Genomic DNA, 17,407 nt, shown 5'->3' with positions numbered 1-17,407 from the left:
GTGGGAGACCCACCTCAGTCGTGAAGACTGGTGTCGTGGTTGGTGTCGCTGATCCATTTTTGCCGTCACCGCCTGCCATGACTCAGGTTCTGTATTTGAAGAAAGACAATCGGTAAACTGTGTTTTGGAATAACCATGCCAAACCACTGCCAAAAGAAATAGACAACGTGCATTACCCATTTCAAGACACTGAATGAGGTTATATCACTGAGCCGTTTGGTTATGTGAAGTCATACCACAGTGAATCGATAATAGCTGCCGCGCATCCTGGCGTGTTAAGTAACATGCCACATAAGGCATTTCGTCCATCGCATATATGCATCTAACACACAAAACGATCACGAGAAAACAAGGTAACCTGAACGTGCGCTCTCCCAGCTCGCTGAAAATGCACACCAGTCGGCAACGCTTTCTCATGCACCATGCGCCGCGCTCCGTAGCGACGCCGAAGGTCAAACTCGGCGGCAGTTTCCCACCGAGGACCGTTGCCAGCCTGCGCGCCACATCCGAGGCGCGCCCGCTTCGGAAAAGAAAGCTAAGGTGGTTCCCAGATCGCCCAGAACCTAGTCACAGATGTAAAACGAGAACGTTGACGACAAAGTTCCCACGCCAGGCAAAATGCGACGCGCGCGCGGCCCGCTGAGGGCCCACGCTCGTCGTTGCTTCGCCTCGCAGCATCAGCGCGAACAAGAAGGCCGCTGCCACGGCGCAATTCGCGCGCCTATTCAGGAGAACGACAGTTTTGTCTGAGGGTCGGTGCTAGCCGACTATTTTTGATGTCACGGGCACAAGGCAGACACTGAAGAACGCGCATAACAGCAAAACGGCGGCGATGGGGTACCCTTGCGACTCAGGCGCGCGCGCTCTACTCTCGAGGTGGCCGCACACAACGGCCAGAGCGCCGCCACCGATTCACCGCCAGCCCCGCGCGACTCACGGTGAGGCTGCTGCACGCTGGCCGGTCCCTCGCAGCGCGTTGTGCGTCCTAAAGACGACGACGGTGGCGTTTTCCCTTGGCTTGGTTGTCCTGCGACGCCGCGCGATCTGCAGAAAACGTTGCGATGACGGAACTCAAAAATTTTCAACTCAACGATGTCAACACATTGCCATTGTGAAAAACGAAGCCAGGTTGGACGCTAAAATTGACGGGCGGGAGTTGCGTACTCAAGTTCCCTGAAAGAAAAGGAAGGGCTAGCCTGGAACAGAATTGCCTTTTTGATTGTTTTCTCATAGTTGTCCGCTACGTGCCGCTAGCAGCAATAAAACCTATCTGAACAAACTTTTTGTTCTTACATTACATTAAAATCGACGTTAAGAATTATTTAATTTTTATTTAACTTGCAATTTGTTTTTAAAATTAATTTTGTGCTTCAAACTTTTAAATACATTGCCACATTGCTTTTATACTATCATCATCAATTTAAACAGACCTTTTCACAGTGTGTTTCGCAGTTTGCTCGCGCGCAAGTAATGAGTTCTTGTTCGTCAGGTTTTTTTTGTAACTTTGTATGTTATTCAAGAGTCACGTAGAAACGTAATTTTTAATATTTGTAATTATTAAATAGAAAATTGATTGAGATGTTATTAGTTTAGGCGATGAAAAATGAACGCGGCACGTAAATGGCACGTAGCTGCAGCGACAGCGGCACGCGGATACATACAATTTTGTGGGCGCGCGTGGTTCGTCCGTCCGTTGGTCCATTCATGCAGGCACGGGGAATATTTCACTTGGGGCGCGAATGCACGAGCGGTAAGCGCGAGAGCGCGGTCGAAAAAGAAAAAGGCAAACCGTGGTGTACTGCGCGCTGTGCTGCAGACGTTTGGTGCATCTTACCGGTAGTACCGGTTACTAATAACCATGTTCGCTACCGCCGCTGAAGACGTCCGTGTCTGGTCCTCGGCATCACTTCAGCAATGCTTCCAGTTCGACGTTGTGAAGGCGCCGAAGGTTTCGAGCGTCTCCTGGAGCTCGGATGGTTCGTACTGCGAGTCAGCGAACTGTCGTGGCTTCTCAGTTTTCACTTTTTAAAGCTGTTGTGACGGTTTGTCTCAAAAGCGTTTTCTACCTGTGCTCGCGGCTTGCCTTGCAGGGGTGGCGTCCCAGCCCCTGCAGAACGAGCGTGTTCCTTTCTGCGTGCGATTAGGTGACATGAGACTCATTTCCGGGAATGAAAGCGAAAATTTTGTTTGCTGGTAGTCTTAAACGCCCGATTTGGAGAAAATTTTTTGGTCTCGTGAGGTCAGCCCGCTGGTCGGCGTCGACTCTCGGAAACAGTTTAATGGGGGTGGGGAGAATGGCGAAAGCCTACCCATCCTATCCTCTAATTTGGCTCCCATCGTTAGCCTCTTGGCATTCGTTGCAGTGCTACATATAATTATAATTGGTTTACAGAAAAGGAAAGGCGCAGTATATATCACTCTTTCTCCAGCAAGTGTGAGTTTGGACGGTACACCATCGTTCCTGTCGCGTGGCGCGCATTCAAGTGTGGCATTACAGATGGCAGGGACGCATCCCGCCTCGGCCAATCAGAACGCCGTAAAAGCGGGACACACTTTGTCCACGACAGCATGAGCCATTAAAGACTCGCCTTAAAACCAGATAATGCCAGACTAGTTCATGCGTTTCTAAAAACCAGGGAAGTTTGTGCAAACTGGATAACTTAAGTTGGTCCCAGGTTCTTTCGCGTGGTGTTAATTTCGCGCAGACCTTTCTGTTATGGTCAGGCGTTTACTCATTGCCATAGGGAATGCAAGAGGAGCACTGTCAGTTCTTTTCGCTGGCATTGTCTGCTTAAGTGCCACATCATAAAACTTCGGCAGTGAGTACTGCAACTTAGCCTGATCTGTAAAATCTTTCTCAGGTTGGATGAATGGATGGAATCTGCTGGCCCTTTATATCATATGGCAGCTTGCGCTGTCCAGTCAATAATCCCCCATTTCCCTTCCTTAAGAATCAGCTCGTGGATCCGCAATTCCCCTCTCCCTTGCCCTACTCGACCGATCTCCCAACCGCCACACCTTGTTTCTCATCGATGCACAAATCCCAGATTCTTCTTCAGATCTGTCACTTTTCCATCTGTGATAGCCGGCTGGAGTTTCTGCACTATACATTCTGTAGTCTATTTCCACTCCGCAAATCACTATAATATATCTACTTGCTCAAATTTTTGTGTACGTTTTCGTTCACAGGACCCCTGTTCTAGCTTCGAATAGCAGTAAGCTGCCTCGTGAGTTATCAGATAGATTTTCCCTCCTTATGTCCTGGTTTCGCTTTCTGTACAAACTCAGCGCTGATTTTTCTTGCATTCTTGCCTCCCACAACTTTCTTTCTGTCTTTTACCTCCTTTTCCACGTTATTATTGTGCTGAACCTCGTTGGTCGCTTGTATGTACTTAATTGACTGTGGACACCAAATTTTGGTGGCATATTTCTTCTTGTTAATGATGCGTAAGCCATTCCTGTATATCAACCCACACGCAGTTTTTGGCTACGACCACTGTATAATTTATAATTGAATCTTCTTTTATCACTAGTTTCGGTTTCAGCAGCCGAGATGGCTCCGACATCACAATCAAGTCTTGGCGCGGCATGAAAAAGTGATATAATCGCTGATTCTTCACCTGTCGGGATTCCTGTTCTTGGGGTATGCTGCTTTTATCATTGTAATAAATTAAAACGACACCCCTCACGTGACCTAGACGACTTCACAGCCATCGATTCACTGTTGAAACTAGAACCAAAATAGATGAGTCGATTATAAATTATTCAGCAGCTGTAGGCAAATATGACGTGGTGATTCGTGTACAGTAATAGCGATATCTTGGGCATCATTACAAAGGATAAAACATGAGAACACAAAAATTAGGTGTCTGTACTCCTTTAAACCAAAGTTTTCGGGTTCTGTTTGTCCACTTTTTATTTATGGTTTTCATGTATAAGTACTTGTGTGCCTTTCTTGCAGTTTTTTTTTTTAAACTTGTGTGCCTTTCTTGCAGTTTTTTTTTTTTAATTTTTAATGTGCGTACATCTTAGTTGTGAATTGAATAATTCTGCTGATGGCCACAATTTCCAAGCAAAAGGGAAATAAAGGTCATTAGTTCTTGAAGGAGCACTGCTGAAGTTGTTTTGGGAATTTTGTTGCTCATTGATTGCCTGCAAACATGCAACTTTTGCTGCTGTTGTCATACTTTTGTCTACTTTTTAAAAGCTGCTGGACGCATATTATTGGAAGTGGTGAGTTGTTTCTTTTGCAATTGTCGGTGTGCTTAGCAGCTGTCTTGAGGTTATGATGAAAACAATCTTAAAGCAAACTGCACTCTATTGTGCTTGTTGTTGCGGTGGCCCAGCTATGTTTGCGAGCCAGTCTGCCGTGGCCAAGTGTGTGCCTTTTTGCTTTTGGGCATTTGTAGCATCGTCGCACTTGCATTCTCTGCAGATGCAAAACTTTGTGAACTGAACTTTGAAGTGAAGGGCTGTGCTGAATGTCCTGAGCTGAGAAGAGGGCTGGGTCGAGCAGGTTCATTCATATTGGAAGGGAACGACGAAAACAGCACTTATGGACGAGACAGGAAAGAACATACAGACACGTGGACTGATTTTTTTCATTGGAATTGGTTTGTGCTCATTTATTTACAGGAACCTTAGAAGTGTTAGTTAAAAAACATTTTATATCATGCCTGCGAATTCTATTTTCTTTAACACCAGAGGTGTGGCTTGATGGCAATCTGTTTGGTAGCAGTGTTTATTAAGAGTTCTTGCTGCACAGATTAAGCTCATGCAGTAGCTTGGAATTGCGTGCTACCTTTGCTGTTCAAGAAGGGGGGGGGGGGGGGGGGGGGGGGTGGTATTTATATAATGTCATAGGTTCTCGAATTCTATTTTCTTTAACACCAGAGGTGTGGCTTGATGGCAATCTGTTTGGCAGCAGTGTTTATTAAGAGTTCTTGCTGCACAGATTAAGCTCATGCAGTAGCTTGGAATTGCGTGCTACCTTTGCTGTTCAAGAAGGGGGGGGGGGGGGGGGTGGTATTTATATAATGTCATAGGTTCTATTAATGTGACTGCATTAGGCACCATTTTCCAGAAACTCCAGTGCCATCGGAATTGCATGAACAATCATGAACGTGTCTCTGGCAGGCGGTAGCTGGCAGCGAACATGGCCGAGCACTAATTGGATGTAGGTTTGGCTGACGTTACGTTTGGCAGGAGCTGTCAGCTCGGGCCTCTGCTTTCATATGGCAAGGTGATATCAGAATAGGCCTGCCAGGACCCTTGCATTCACATTACTCCTAGGCCATGCACATTCATACAGCTTGGTTAGAGCGAGGCTTTATATGTTGGCTGGTAGTTTATGCTATTGTGTCATACCCTTAAAGGCGGGGTTTAAGTGTCTCCCATAATTTTTTTTGGAGACTTTCAGGCAGTAAAGCGCTTTCTGACATGCTTGGGCCTCGTTTTGATGAGGTGTGCTTTGTCTCAGCCATCTCTGATGTTCTTGGCACTGAATGCAGAAACGCATGGAAGATACTCTGCGGACAAATCTACGTCACCTGTGCTGACATGCTTCCATCACATAATCAGAGGCTCGCTGGTAGGGAAGCTAGAATAGACTGCAACATTAAATACGAGTTTCGCGACTTCCAACTGTGTTCGCGAGCAAATTGCGGTAAATGGACATGGGTTTGTGTGCAGATTGCCGAGGCCATTCACTTTCAAGTGTTAATTAACTCTTGTTGGTTTGAGGTCCCAGGTTTTGAGTTGAGGGGCAAGGTAACTTCAAAATTAATTTTCTGAGTAATAAGCGTCATTGTTGCCGGGCAAGTACAAACATGACCTGAAAAGCCAAGAAGTTTTTTTTCTAAGGATTAGTCCGGTGGGGCTTGCTGCCCTTTTCTTTTTTCAAGGGGATTGCTTCTCCATGACCCATTGTGCTGCATATCTTCTTGCAGGAATGCAGTTGGCATCTGTTGCGCGGGAACAAGATGTTATTCTGCTCACATCATTTGGCACAGGACAGCCGCGGCACGCGCGGGTGCACGCTGGGGTGAGTTTGTGGCGAGACCTCTGAGGGCCTGGTTAGTTCTCTCGTGGTTTCCGTACACGTGGGAGCTGTTTATTGTGGACCGAGTGAAAAATGTGGCTTCTTTATGCACTGACCAAGCACATACTAGTTTGCGGCCTTGTCACGACTGTAGTGCCACAACCGCTTATTGGAAGCGCACTGGGTGTGGTCTGGCACGTTGCCCGAAACAGGCCTTTTTTTGCACTTGGTTCACATTGCCACTGCCACGGCACCACTGCTTAGTGACAGCTATGAGCAGAGAGTGGCGCTTTCATGAAAGCGTCGGTACGGTCGGCGCTTGAGTTTCAGGATTTAAGGCACCTATTTCACAAAATGAAGGATGCCATGTGAGGATTAAAGGACTATAGACATCAAAGTTTGGTGGCATTTTTCTTGTTAATGATGCACAAGCCATTCCTGTATATGGATCACAACACCATTTTTGTTCACGACTGCTAAGTGATTTTTCATTAAATTTTTTTTCCTCAGTACTTTCGGTTTCAGCAGCTGAGAGATAGTATGCGTAACTTGAAGAAACTCGCTGTCCCCCCCACAGCGATGTACTCACTGACCCTTCACTTGTTGCAATTCCTGTTTTTGAGGCGGGCTGGATTTAGCATTGTAGTGGGCTCGAATAACACAGGGATGATTATATCATCGTTTTTTCGTCCCTCACATGACTTAGACTTGACTTCGACGTCACAGCCATCACTTGGCTGTTGAAACTGAAACAAATGAGAAAAAAATTTGACTTTAAATATATCATGTGGTCATCCATGTGCAGTAATGTCTTGCTTATCATTGGAGAGAATAAAACACGAACCCTAAAATAAGTATAGATCGCAGCATGTCACTGCGCTGCTTTAACAGACAAAAGCACTTGCCTTTACGCTGAAAGCCGACTGTGGTACAGTGCACGTTGCCTGAAAGCGTACTTGAGGCAGTGGTATCCAATTAATTTACAGTGTTCTATCCTCGAGAACAGTCTAATAATGTTAATAACAATTTTAACTTATGTACACTTAAGTGTCCAAACCGGGGACATGGTTTCGGGCAAATTATCAATGCCATATATTTTTTAGCGCACTTACGAATCTGTCTGCAGCGCTGTTCCTCACGTTTCGTATTTAAAGATTCTTCTAGCGGGTAAATGTTAAAAATACTAGTGTGCAATAGCTGTCTCAGCTCAGCCAAGTTTTTCTTTTCATTTCGAAGTCAAGGCAGGTACAATACAAAAGTTGAAAGCTTTGTTTAAACTTGAAGAATTTTCCACAAGAAGTTTATGTGCAAGTATGGAGGTGAGCAGGCTTGAATGTCTGCAATATTTTTGCAGTTGCTTTCAAAACTGCGTTCTGGCTATTATAGTACACGGGAGAGCTTGTGTGCAAAGGTTACCTATGAAAACCACTACCTGCTTCGAGTGCTATAGACAGACCTCCCATGTCTGTACAATTCTGTCCACTGTCATATTGATGTGGCCCATGCTACAATGCTTGCTACTTCGTATGACCTCCAGGCAGTTTATGATCTTTCTAACAAAAGCATGTATGAGGTGCACAGGCGAGCTACTTTCGTTTATGGATATCTGATGTGTACGTCACAGATATATAGAGCGGTCTCATTCAGCTGAAGATCTTAAGCCTGGCCATCAGCAGGGCAGTCAACTCTTCTGCTTTCTTCTTTGCTCTCATTCGTGTCGCTGGTAATGTGGATAGTTCGGAGACTAAGCTAGTGGGGAGCGCTGACAGAAAATGAATCTTTAGCTTTTTGTGAACCTTGCAGTCATCATATTTTAAGTGCCCTGAGTGTACCAGTCATTCGTAACTTCTTTCCGCGGCGTCTGGCCATCCATCCCGACAGCATGGAGCAGTGGCGCCCCCATGGAGAATGGTGGCGGAAATCGTAACTTCTTCCAGCACGCCCTTCCCCAGTCATTTGGGCACGGCGCAACGCACTGCACAGAGTGCGCCTCAGTTGGGCAGCTGTGGTAGAGCCTGTTTGAACTCTGCCCTGCCACGGTGGTGTTACGGTTAGGGTACTCGACTGGTGTGCCCAAGGATGTGGGATCGAATCCCCGCCGCAGTGGCCACTTTTCGATGGAGGCAGAAAGCAAGGCTTTCGTGTGCTGTGTGATGTTGGTGCACGCTGAAAAACCCCAGGCCCAAATTTATGGATCCCTCCACTACGCGTCTCCCATAGCCTGAGTAGCCTTGGGTCGATAAACCGTATAAACTAAACCATTGAATAATGAGGTGCATGCACCAGTCTTAGCCACTGGTATTGCTCCTAATGAAATGCACAAACTGTAAGGAAATATACACAGTTCGTTGACTTTCGTGTGAAGTGCAGGTGTGTATCAGTGCATTATGGCAGTATACGAGGTAGGATCCTTGTGTGAGGGAAGTTGGAAATCCAATTTTTCACATTACACTGTATTCCTGGCTTTGCACTATTGTGAAGTGTATCATGTATTGAGCGATGATGTGAGGGGGCCGCTTCTTGTAGCTTGGTTGTAGTGAGAAGTATGCGGTGTTCAGTTTCTTTAATTTGGTTTGAATAAAAAGCAAAAACGTCAGTATTTTTGGCATGCAAGGTATTGTCAGCTGGCTATTGTGTACGGGCTAAAATTATGTGGCGAATCAGAGGTAAACAGCACAGTTATGCAATTTTAAGGAATTTCTTTGCAACCTTACGCATCTCTGTAGAAGGGTAAGTATGACCTCTTTGTTGCCTCCTGGCTAATCGCTTTTTTGTCTGCTGTCATTATCTTAGAGTTAGTCGGTCAAATAGATTTGAGAACTGTGTGAAGGACTTCGGCACGAAACTGTGCATGGTTTCATGAAAAGCGTCATGTTTGCTACCCGCCATTTGAGCAGCAGTTCCATCACTGCCATTGACATTAAAGGGACAGTCTACAAGTATATACGTATTGGCAGATTTTGGTAGATTGGACCACTCATTGGCAGTATTGAGAGAAGAATGTTATTTTAAATTGAACGGGAAGGTCAGATTTTAGTAGATGATGGCACCATACTGCGCCCTTCGTTGCTGCTAATACTTCATTTGCTTGGAGAGAGTGAAGTGAATATATTACTAAATTTTATGGCTATGCCACAGGATCATACAGCCACGTATTTGTGCTCATATCAATTTAGGGCAGCCTGCCTTTTCGCTTTCGTTAAATTATTTACTTTTATTCTTTAATCTTCCTTGATTTTCTTTAAAATGCGTTCAAAACAGAGAACTGCACAACCAAAGACTGTGCCATACTTGTAGCGATGCTGTAAGCAAAAAATGGTTGTTAGTATCTGCGGTAGATGTCACCGGGTTTACTTAGCTTATTTATTAATTTCATTCTCATTCAAGCTATTTTTGTAGTCTCAGCTATAGGTAACAAATTTTCTTTACATTAGTTGATGACACGTTCTGCACATGAATGCGGCACTGCAGTCGTGTTCATAGAGCTGCGTGGAATTACTATACTGACTGTATGTCACGTCCCCGATATCAGCAGACTAACAGTGAGCAAACAAGACAACCACATGGAAAAATTAAGTTTTAAAAGTTTCCATTGTGTTTTTCAACTCTACAGCTGGGTATTTGTTCATTTGGCAAAAGAGCTTTTCAATGAAGCAAGAAAAAAAGTTGTTGAAGAAGTCGGTAGACTGTTTCACTAAGATTTCTCAATCTGTTGCTGAAATCAACGCAGTGACACATCACTAACATGCTAGCCTCATTTTTAAGAGTAAAGATCCACGAGCGTTGATTTCTTAATGACATTTGCAATTCCGTCTGGAAAAACAACTTCAAGTACTGTCGTTTACACAATAATCACAGGCACATAAGCTGTTAATGCAGACCAAATGCAGAGATAGACTCTGAGTGACATTTGGCTACACAGAAGTGGCACTGTGTCTCCCAGAAACAGTCTGTAATTAATTTGTTGAAAATAAAGTTTGCCAAAAAGAAGAGTTCTAAAATAAACAAATAAAAATGTGTGAACCTTTCGGAAAGTAAGTTAGAAAAATCTAACTTGTAATATACGCAACATGAAGGAGGTTAGTGTAGCTGGCATCCGCTTATGGCCATGAAGCCTTCCACGAGTTGCAGTCATGAATGCTTCATTAGCTTTTAAGGCGAAAGCCTTTAATTGCTCATACTGTTGGCATTCGTTCGTCTGGTCATACTATGGCTGTCAATCAAATGGTGTCATCACTCGAAACCAATATTAACGTATCAGAAAAATGAAAATCCGGTCTCCACCGGGAATTGAGCCTCCATCTCTTATATCCCCAGCTGAGCGTTTTAACGAAATGCGCCATGCCAGGGATTGTGAAACGCGCATCATTACTCTTCTTGTCAAGTCTGAGGGAGATAGTAGCGATCACAGTGACGTTGCAATTAGTGATAATGACAGTGATAACAGTAGCAGTGATAATGACTGTTCATTCAGTTGATAATAAACGTGATGAACCATGTGCACCAGCAACGCTTAGGCTTTTGCATTTCTGCAGTGTAGATTTCAGTGCTCTCGAAATTTTTATTCACCTGTTGCTGCCGCATAGCTTACAACGAAGGTGGTGGTCACGTTGGTTGCACCTGCTTCGAACTAGTACACTGCACTGCAGCAATGGCTCTTAGGTATGTTTCTAATAGTAAAATTCTCTTACGAATAACGAGAAAAAAATCTCCCAATTTGCTTCCTTACTTCACGGCAGTACGATTTTGAAGTTGGAAACTCAATATTTAGGTGTAGCACTTGACGATGAGTTAAAATGGACAGCACATATTACTAATATTTTTACAGCTGCATTACGAAAGCTATGGGTTTTACGAAGAAAGCTAAAAACTGCCCCGGCAGATATAAAACAATTAGCTTATGAAACTTGCTTATGGTCTTCACTTGAATACGCTTCAGTAGTTTAGGACCCGTGCACGAAAAAAGAAAGTCAACAGGAAAGCTGTTGGGTTTATATTAAAAAAAATATAGAAGGGAACACTCCCCTAGACAGTTAATGAATTTAAATAACATTCATACACTGGGAACCGGCAGAATGATTGCCCTATTGACATTCCTCTTTAAAGCTTAACAGGAAAAAAACTCAAGCTTCCAGAGTGCATTGAACGTCCTCTATTGAGAAGAACTCTCGGTGTTAATGAGCATTCACTTACTCCCATTTTTTATTCTTTTCTTTATGTAACAATATGAACTCACTCCTGCTAGGGCCAAGCAGTGATCATAGCATTTTCAAATAAATAAATAAAATTGGAGAATTTTTGGTTTAAGTGTCAATGAAACATAGAAATGGAGGCTTGGGTGTTAGTGAAAGGAGATTTAGGTGAGTATATATCTTGTCAATAATCCACGTATATAGTATCTTGTCTTGGGAGTATATATATCTTGACAATAATGCAATTGTCAGATAATCTGTTAACCTACTGTGTTTTTATGCAAGCTACGCCACTGTAAAAAATACTACTGGAGTCCTGTATATGCAACTCTAGCATGCCTATCTGTGCTAAGTGTTCCTAGTTTTATGGCACTCAAAGGACCGGGCTCATTTGTGTGTGGAATTGGCAAGAAATGGTTGGGCTTTTGAACACCTCGCAGTTGACTTGATTTCCAGGTGGCCATCATCAAAATTTTATTACAGCAGCATGAAAGTGTTCGTGCCGGCATGGAGAGCTAGCACAGGCTGATGTTTTTCTTTTCTCTCCAGGGGCCGTGCATTTGTGGCCAGTTTAGCCAACTGGACAGTGACTACATGGGCCTCGGCCTGTACGACGGCACGGTGCAACTGTTCAAGAGTGGGAAGGCTGTCAACTCTTACAAGGTATGTGAAGGGACCACCAGACAGTGCAATGAGATGGGGCGGTGTTATGAAAAACTGCCTTCCATTGTGAGCAGCCAGGAAAAGAGGCATTTGTTACAGAATACGCAGTTCAAGGTACACCGGATAACAGTGACTGTTCTGCTTTTTCAAGTGCAGATGCTTGCAGATACTTTTATTTTTGCAAATTAGCTGGGAATGGGACCGAAGCATGCAATTTGATAGTGCTTCTTGAATTGCTCACTCCCTGTTTCGTCGCCCCACCTGGGTGGCGCATTGGTTACGGGGCTCGACTACTGTTCCCAAGGATGCGGGATCAAATCCCGGCCTCGGCGGCCGCTTTTTGATGTAGGCGAAAAGCTAGGCGCTCTAGTTCTGTGCGATGTCAGCAGAACCCCCGGTGGTCACAATTTCTGGAGCCTTTTATTGTGGCGTCTCTCATAGCCAGAGTTGCTTTAGGATGGCAAGCCCTACAAAACAAACCAAACCACCCTTTTTTGTTTCAACAAAATTTTTCATAATATCTGAGCAGACCGAGGCAGCAGGCTCGTTCTTCACTCATATTTGGTCAGCCAGCGCAGCGCTGCATTAGATTATCATTAGATTGTCATTTTTGAACTGAACGTGTGCAGCGGCACGGCATCATCAACTGTGTGCGACCAGTCAATGTTGTCATGAATCATTGCGCATCTGTCTCTTGGCACTTGAGATGGAACAATATTTTGACCAATGGCTGCTGAGCAGTGCTCTGTTGGGTGGAATGTTTTTCATCATGTTTAAATGTGGCATCGTTAGAACTTAAAAGAAGGCATCCTGGGCTTAGGCGAGATGAAAACAAAGGAATGACTGCAAATTCGGGTGCTGAAGTTGGTTGGCTTCAGCCAGGGCCACTTAAAAAAAAAAAAGTAGTCACTTTCTCGCGAGCTCTAGCAACCATCTGGAGTTGCAGCACAAAGCTTTCTTGGAGGTCTTGTCACGGCCAGACTCTAGAGGCGGCGGCTTGCTTTCTAAAGAACGCACCGCCGACGCCGGAGTCCGGCTACGGTTGTGTTTAGTTTAGACACTCTGTGTACTGCAAAATTAAGTAAATCCAGCGTCTGTGGTCAATTGTCAGTGGGCGTTTTTTGGTGCACTAGACAGACTCTCAATTCTTTTTTCCCCTCCATGTTCGCGCAAGCCATCAGGAAGCAGACTCGTGCCGCAGCGATCTGCGCTGCTGGCTCTCTCGCTCGCAGCTACACACAAGCCGTAATGTAAGGCCGTGTGATAGAAGCACGGCTGCGCTGATTGGTTCATCCTCCGTGGTGCGGAGTTCCATTGCTGGCCCTACTCTGTCGGTTGCCTGTGTAGCGAGTAGGGAAAGATAGGCTGCAAGAATGAGGCCTGACGGACGTGGGACGGCTAGCAGTGAGTTGCAACTTGCAGGAGTTTGCAGCTAGTTGTGGCTCCTATCGAGAATGTGGGTTCAAGGTTGCAGAAGAACAAAGTGGCAAGAATGTTGTGTCAATCTTTATTAGCTTTTGACCTGCGATGGAGAGCAAAAATTAGTAAAATCAAATGAGAAAAGTTTCAAACACCCAAAAGTGACTTTATGGAGCACGTCACGATGCCATGGCAGAGTCCAAATAATCAGGCAGGTCCGGAATGTCGAGCATCCGAAAATCAGTTGGCTACTGTATGCTGAAGACATATTCAATAAAAAACAAATACATTGCAAAGATTGTCCTGCAGTTGTAACATACTTTTTGCAGAATGATGGCACCCTGCGCAGTCTGGGGTCCTGAGGTTAATACAGCAAAATCTCGTTGACACGCTTTCTAAAAAATTCCGGGGAAAAACATATTATCCGGGAAAACGTATGATCCAAGCTGTAATATTAAAAATATTAACTGCTGAATGTTTATAAAGGCATTTAGAATTGAGACTTTCACTGTAGGAAAGTATATATTAGCATTTATGGACATGAAGTATGCACAGCTCACTTTCTTGTTCATATTTGCATTGTCCTAAGCAGGGAAGAGAGCAACAGATTTGGTTCGTAGAAGGAATGACGAGCCGGGATCGCTTCCTTGGTTGTTTCCGGATGCTTTGCCCCCTTACACCAGTGACTTGTGGAGAAGCCATCACAATGGCTTACAGTCATCGTGCTTTAGCTCATGCCCCTCACATAATGACTCCCCCCCCCCCCCCCCAATACACACACACGCACTTTTGCCAGTGAGAATTTGAATGAAAACAAGGGAAATAAGAGTTCATTAGCGAGTCCCTCAGTTTCGTTCCGTCACATTCACTGCTCATTTCCTGGCAGTGCGTCAAGATGCTGCGCAGCGCTAACATCACCTTTTCACGTTAGCTGTTGTGGAAGAAAAGAAGGCAACTTGGCAGATTGCCAGCACTCGTTTGGTTGTGCGTGGCTTGTTTTCACTTTATCGTGGCGCGTTTGGGGCAGGCGCCGTCCAATGCCGCACAATCATTGGAACACGTGATAGTGCAAATGCCTTTTAAAGCAAATGTTGCGAAAAGCCGGCGTCATGATCGCGACTCACCACATGCTTTCTTTGACATGTGGGTGGAAGGATGGACGACTGTCACAGAAAGAAAAAAAAAATTTTCCAGCGTGATGATTTGGATTTTTATTTGGAAACATGTAGCGCCCATCTGACGTCGTAGCATTTCATGGGCGTAGGCTGGGACCGCGCTGACAGAAATACTTATCCATACTTCCAAATTAACGGTAGTCGAGTTAGCGAGTATCTAGTTTCAAGCTTCCGAGGTTGTGCAGAAGAGAAGAGCAGGCTGCCGTGGCCGCCAACCCCTGCCCTCCGGTGCCGCCATCAGCCGCGCCGGTCATGACGCCATTTCGGCTTTATCCTCTCTGCCGTGGTTTTTCCCTGGTTTCATCTTCTGTCCCCGTTTTGGGTGTGCGCAGTCTCTGACTATGCCTTTCTATCGCGGAAGCCTTTTTTTGGCCATGTGCTGGGCGCCAGGCCGCCTGGTCGCAGCGGTGCACAGTTCGAATGACACAGATCATACAAATTCGTGCTTGTGTGACATTTGTAGCCATTATTTGCTCCTGGAGATGCAGCATCAAAAACGAGAGCACAAATGTGGTGGCTGTCAATAAATGATTATTGTGTGTAGCCGGTAGATGGACAGTATTTCTGGGCATTTCTTGTGTAAAGCCAACAGTTCATGCTCGTGAAGTAGCCAGCTAATTACCAGTCCGCATTTTCAGAGACATATCATCACAAACAACTGAAATATAGTAAAGATTTTTCCTGGACTGAGTTACTTTACAATGGAGCGGCCGACTGATTTTGCGGACCCCAATCATTCAGACCTGTGCGATATTCCGGACTTTGTTTGGTTACCTTGATGCACGCCATAGGAACGTGTACATTTCCAGGACCAATATTTCGGACTCTGTGGAGTCCCAAAGGTCGACTTCCTTTTTTTTTTTTTTGAACAAGATGGGTGTCAGCAATACAGTGGAGATCGTTTTCTGGCTGTAAGCTCATTTTTCCGCTGTGACACAAGACGCAAGCGGGCATCGCTGTCACAACCAACCGGTTCTTTGCATCCATGAAAGGCACTATCTTGGATTTAAACGAAGTTATTGTGGGTGGACTAGCTTGGCTATTTGTTTATTGTTGTCATTTGAGGTAGCAGCAGTAATAGTGTGCTCTGTGTTGTCGTAAAGGTGGCCTACAAAGAGGGTACAATTGCATTCGACTGGACAAGTGCAGCATCCGCAGTGGCTTCAACGATGCCACTGCCCGCAGGGTCGGAAGAGGGATGAGAGAAGGGGTGCATTCAGGGGTACCCAATCTGTCCACTCTTTTTTTCCTTGTTCGTTCTATCCCGCGGTCTCTCGAACCGTCGAATGGCATATGCAGCCGTACACAAGGTGACAGTGTGGACACAATGAAAGCATGACTGTGACTGAGGTAAACTAATTGAAGTTAGCACAGCCTGATCCGTTTTGCAGGGCGCTGCTGCCTATGCGCAGGGAGTCGGGTGCTTCTCGGCGGGGCGCACGCCTGTTGCTTTGGGATCGTGCAGCACGCAAAAGCAGACAACGGTAGCCGGTAATGTTACGCTATAACTCTTATCGATTTACGGGTGGAATGCGAGGAGTGTGAAGTTTGATTTTTTAGGCAGATTTTTCACAGAAAGTTGATTATCCTAAGTTAACGGAATTTTCTGTCCGCTCAATTATTCGGACCATTTCCCGGGTCCTGCGGAGTCCAAAAAATTGGTCGGCAACTGTACAGGGGTTCTACTGTAGCAGTTGCATGGCTTCCAAGGCTATGATACCAGAAAAGCACAGTATTAATTGTCATAACAGAATAATAGAACAGTTTAAGTGGGTGCGCTGACTGGTCTAGTGATATTGGGACTTGGGCTTGCCAGGCTGGAAAATCGTGTAGAGTGCAATCTTTTTTCTTTTTTCGCCAAATGGTAGCACAGCCTCCGTGGCTTGCAAATTCACACTTGTGAGTTGCACGGTTGACGAGCACTACTAGCGCATTGCTCGATTTCCGAGCCCTGTGATTAAATTTTCTATTTTGCACCATGCAAGCTTTTTTTTTTTTAGTTCAGTGCATTGTATACAGGGGTGTGGCTGATATATGGCAAATATTAATGTCCCACCGTGCGAGTGCAATGTTTTGCCTGTTCCCAGCGACTATGTTCGAAAAATATTGGTGCGTCTGACATTGTTTGTTGTTTTGTGACTCCCTTCAGGTGCACAAGGAGGCAACTTGCGTGGCCTTCAGCAAGGACGATGACTTTCTGGCGAGTGGGGCGTCTGATGGCTCCATGGCTCTGTTCCGGCTAGAGACCAAGCGTGCCCAGATTCTGCGTGAACCGACTGGCAAAGTAGGTGGTCCTGCCTGATGGGCTCACTGGGAGCTCTGACAGAAGTACGCCAGGTGGCATGGCAATACGCGGGTGCGCGTTGAAGCTTGTGGTCGTGGTGGTGCTGCCGTATGTTGCAGGCGCGCGGCAATGCGAAAGTTTCCGTCCAGGGTGGGTGGGCCGTCCTCGTCATCAGCATGTGACTATGCAAGGAGGAGCATAGCCAAATCTATACATCCATAATCTGTTTATTCGTGCTTATTACACAGCACCTATTTTCCCTTTAGTGCAACGCTGCATTGGCTAGAGCAGGCTTTATTAAAGCCGTGGTGCAATCCTGTGAAGATTTTATCTAGTACACTGTATCAGGAGTTTTGGAGACAGAGTGGCTCGATAATGCGCAGCCTCTTTCGCGGAGTGCAGCGCGGTATAGCTGGAGCGTTTTTGTGGTTGGTGCTGGGGCATCGCACGTGAGGTTTTACTGCGCAAGCCTAGAATAGCACGCTACGGTCGCAGAGTTTCGGCGCCCCTGAAGTACAAATGCTTTGTGGACGGAAGTGAGCGACAGCACATTTTACCGTGGTGACATGGTGCCCTCGGGAAACAAAAAAAGTGACAGGGTAGTTATCGTTCTTAACGGCGCGCAGCTATGAAC

At 45.4% G+C, this 17,407-nt stretch overlaps 2 protein-coding genes across 3 annotated transcripts in view; one reads left to right on the top strand and one right to left on the bottom strand.

The window, feature by feature from the left end:
* LOC146178803 (uncharacterized) overlaps window positions 1-1,194 on the bottom strand; it is a 36,432-nt gene extending 35,238 nt beyond the window's left edge. Inside the window, exons 1-2 of one of the 2 annotated variants that reach the window (XM_084578560.1) lie at window positions 938-1,194; window positions 14-89 (exon numbers count right to left, since the gene is read on the bottom strand). In XM_084578560.1, the coding sequence (XP_084434686.1) occupies window positions 14-79 (66 nt within the window). In that variant the 5' untranslated portion in view covers window positions 80-89; window positions 938-1,194. Of the gene's footprint in view, window positions 1-13; window positions 90-358; window positions 874-937 lie in introns of those variants that run through there. The other variant, XM_084578561.1, reaches the window with a different exon arrangement.
* A 475-nt stretch (window positions 1,195-1,669) lies between these two features.
* LOC146178802 (uncharacterized) overlaps window positions 1,670-17,407 on the top strand; it is a 71,249-nt gene continuing 55,511 nt past the window's right edge. The window contains exons 1-4 of the mRNA XM_084578558.1: window positions 1,670-1,976; window positions 5,949-6,043; window positions 11,782-11,895; window positions 16,639-16,773. Coding sequence (XP_084434684.1) covers window positions 1,859-1,976; window positions 5,949-6,043; window positions 11,782-11,895; window positions 16,639-16,773 — 462 coding nt within the window. The 5' untranslated portion in view covers window positions 1,670-1,858. The remainder of the gene's footprint in view (window positions 1,977-5,948; window positions 6,044-11,781; window positions 11,896-16,638; window positions 16,774-17,407) is intronic.

This window comes from Amblyomma maculatum, chromosome 9 (genome assembly GCF_055883805.1).
Source record: "Amblyomma maculatum isolate TAMU_Amacu chromosome 9, ASM5588380v1, whole genome shotgun sequence".
NCBI lineage: Eukaryota > Metazoa > Arthropoda > Arachnida > Ixodida > Ixodidae > Amblyomma > Amblyomma maculatum.
Note: the sequence above shows the minus strand (reverse complement) of the source record. Positions and strands in the feature narration are given on the sequence as shown.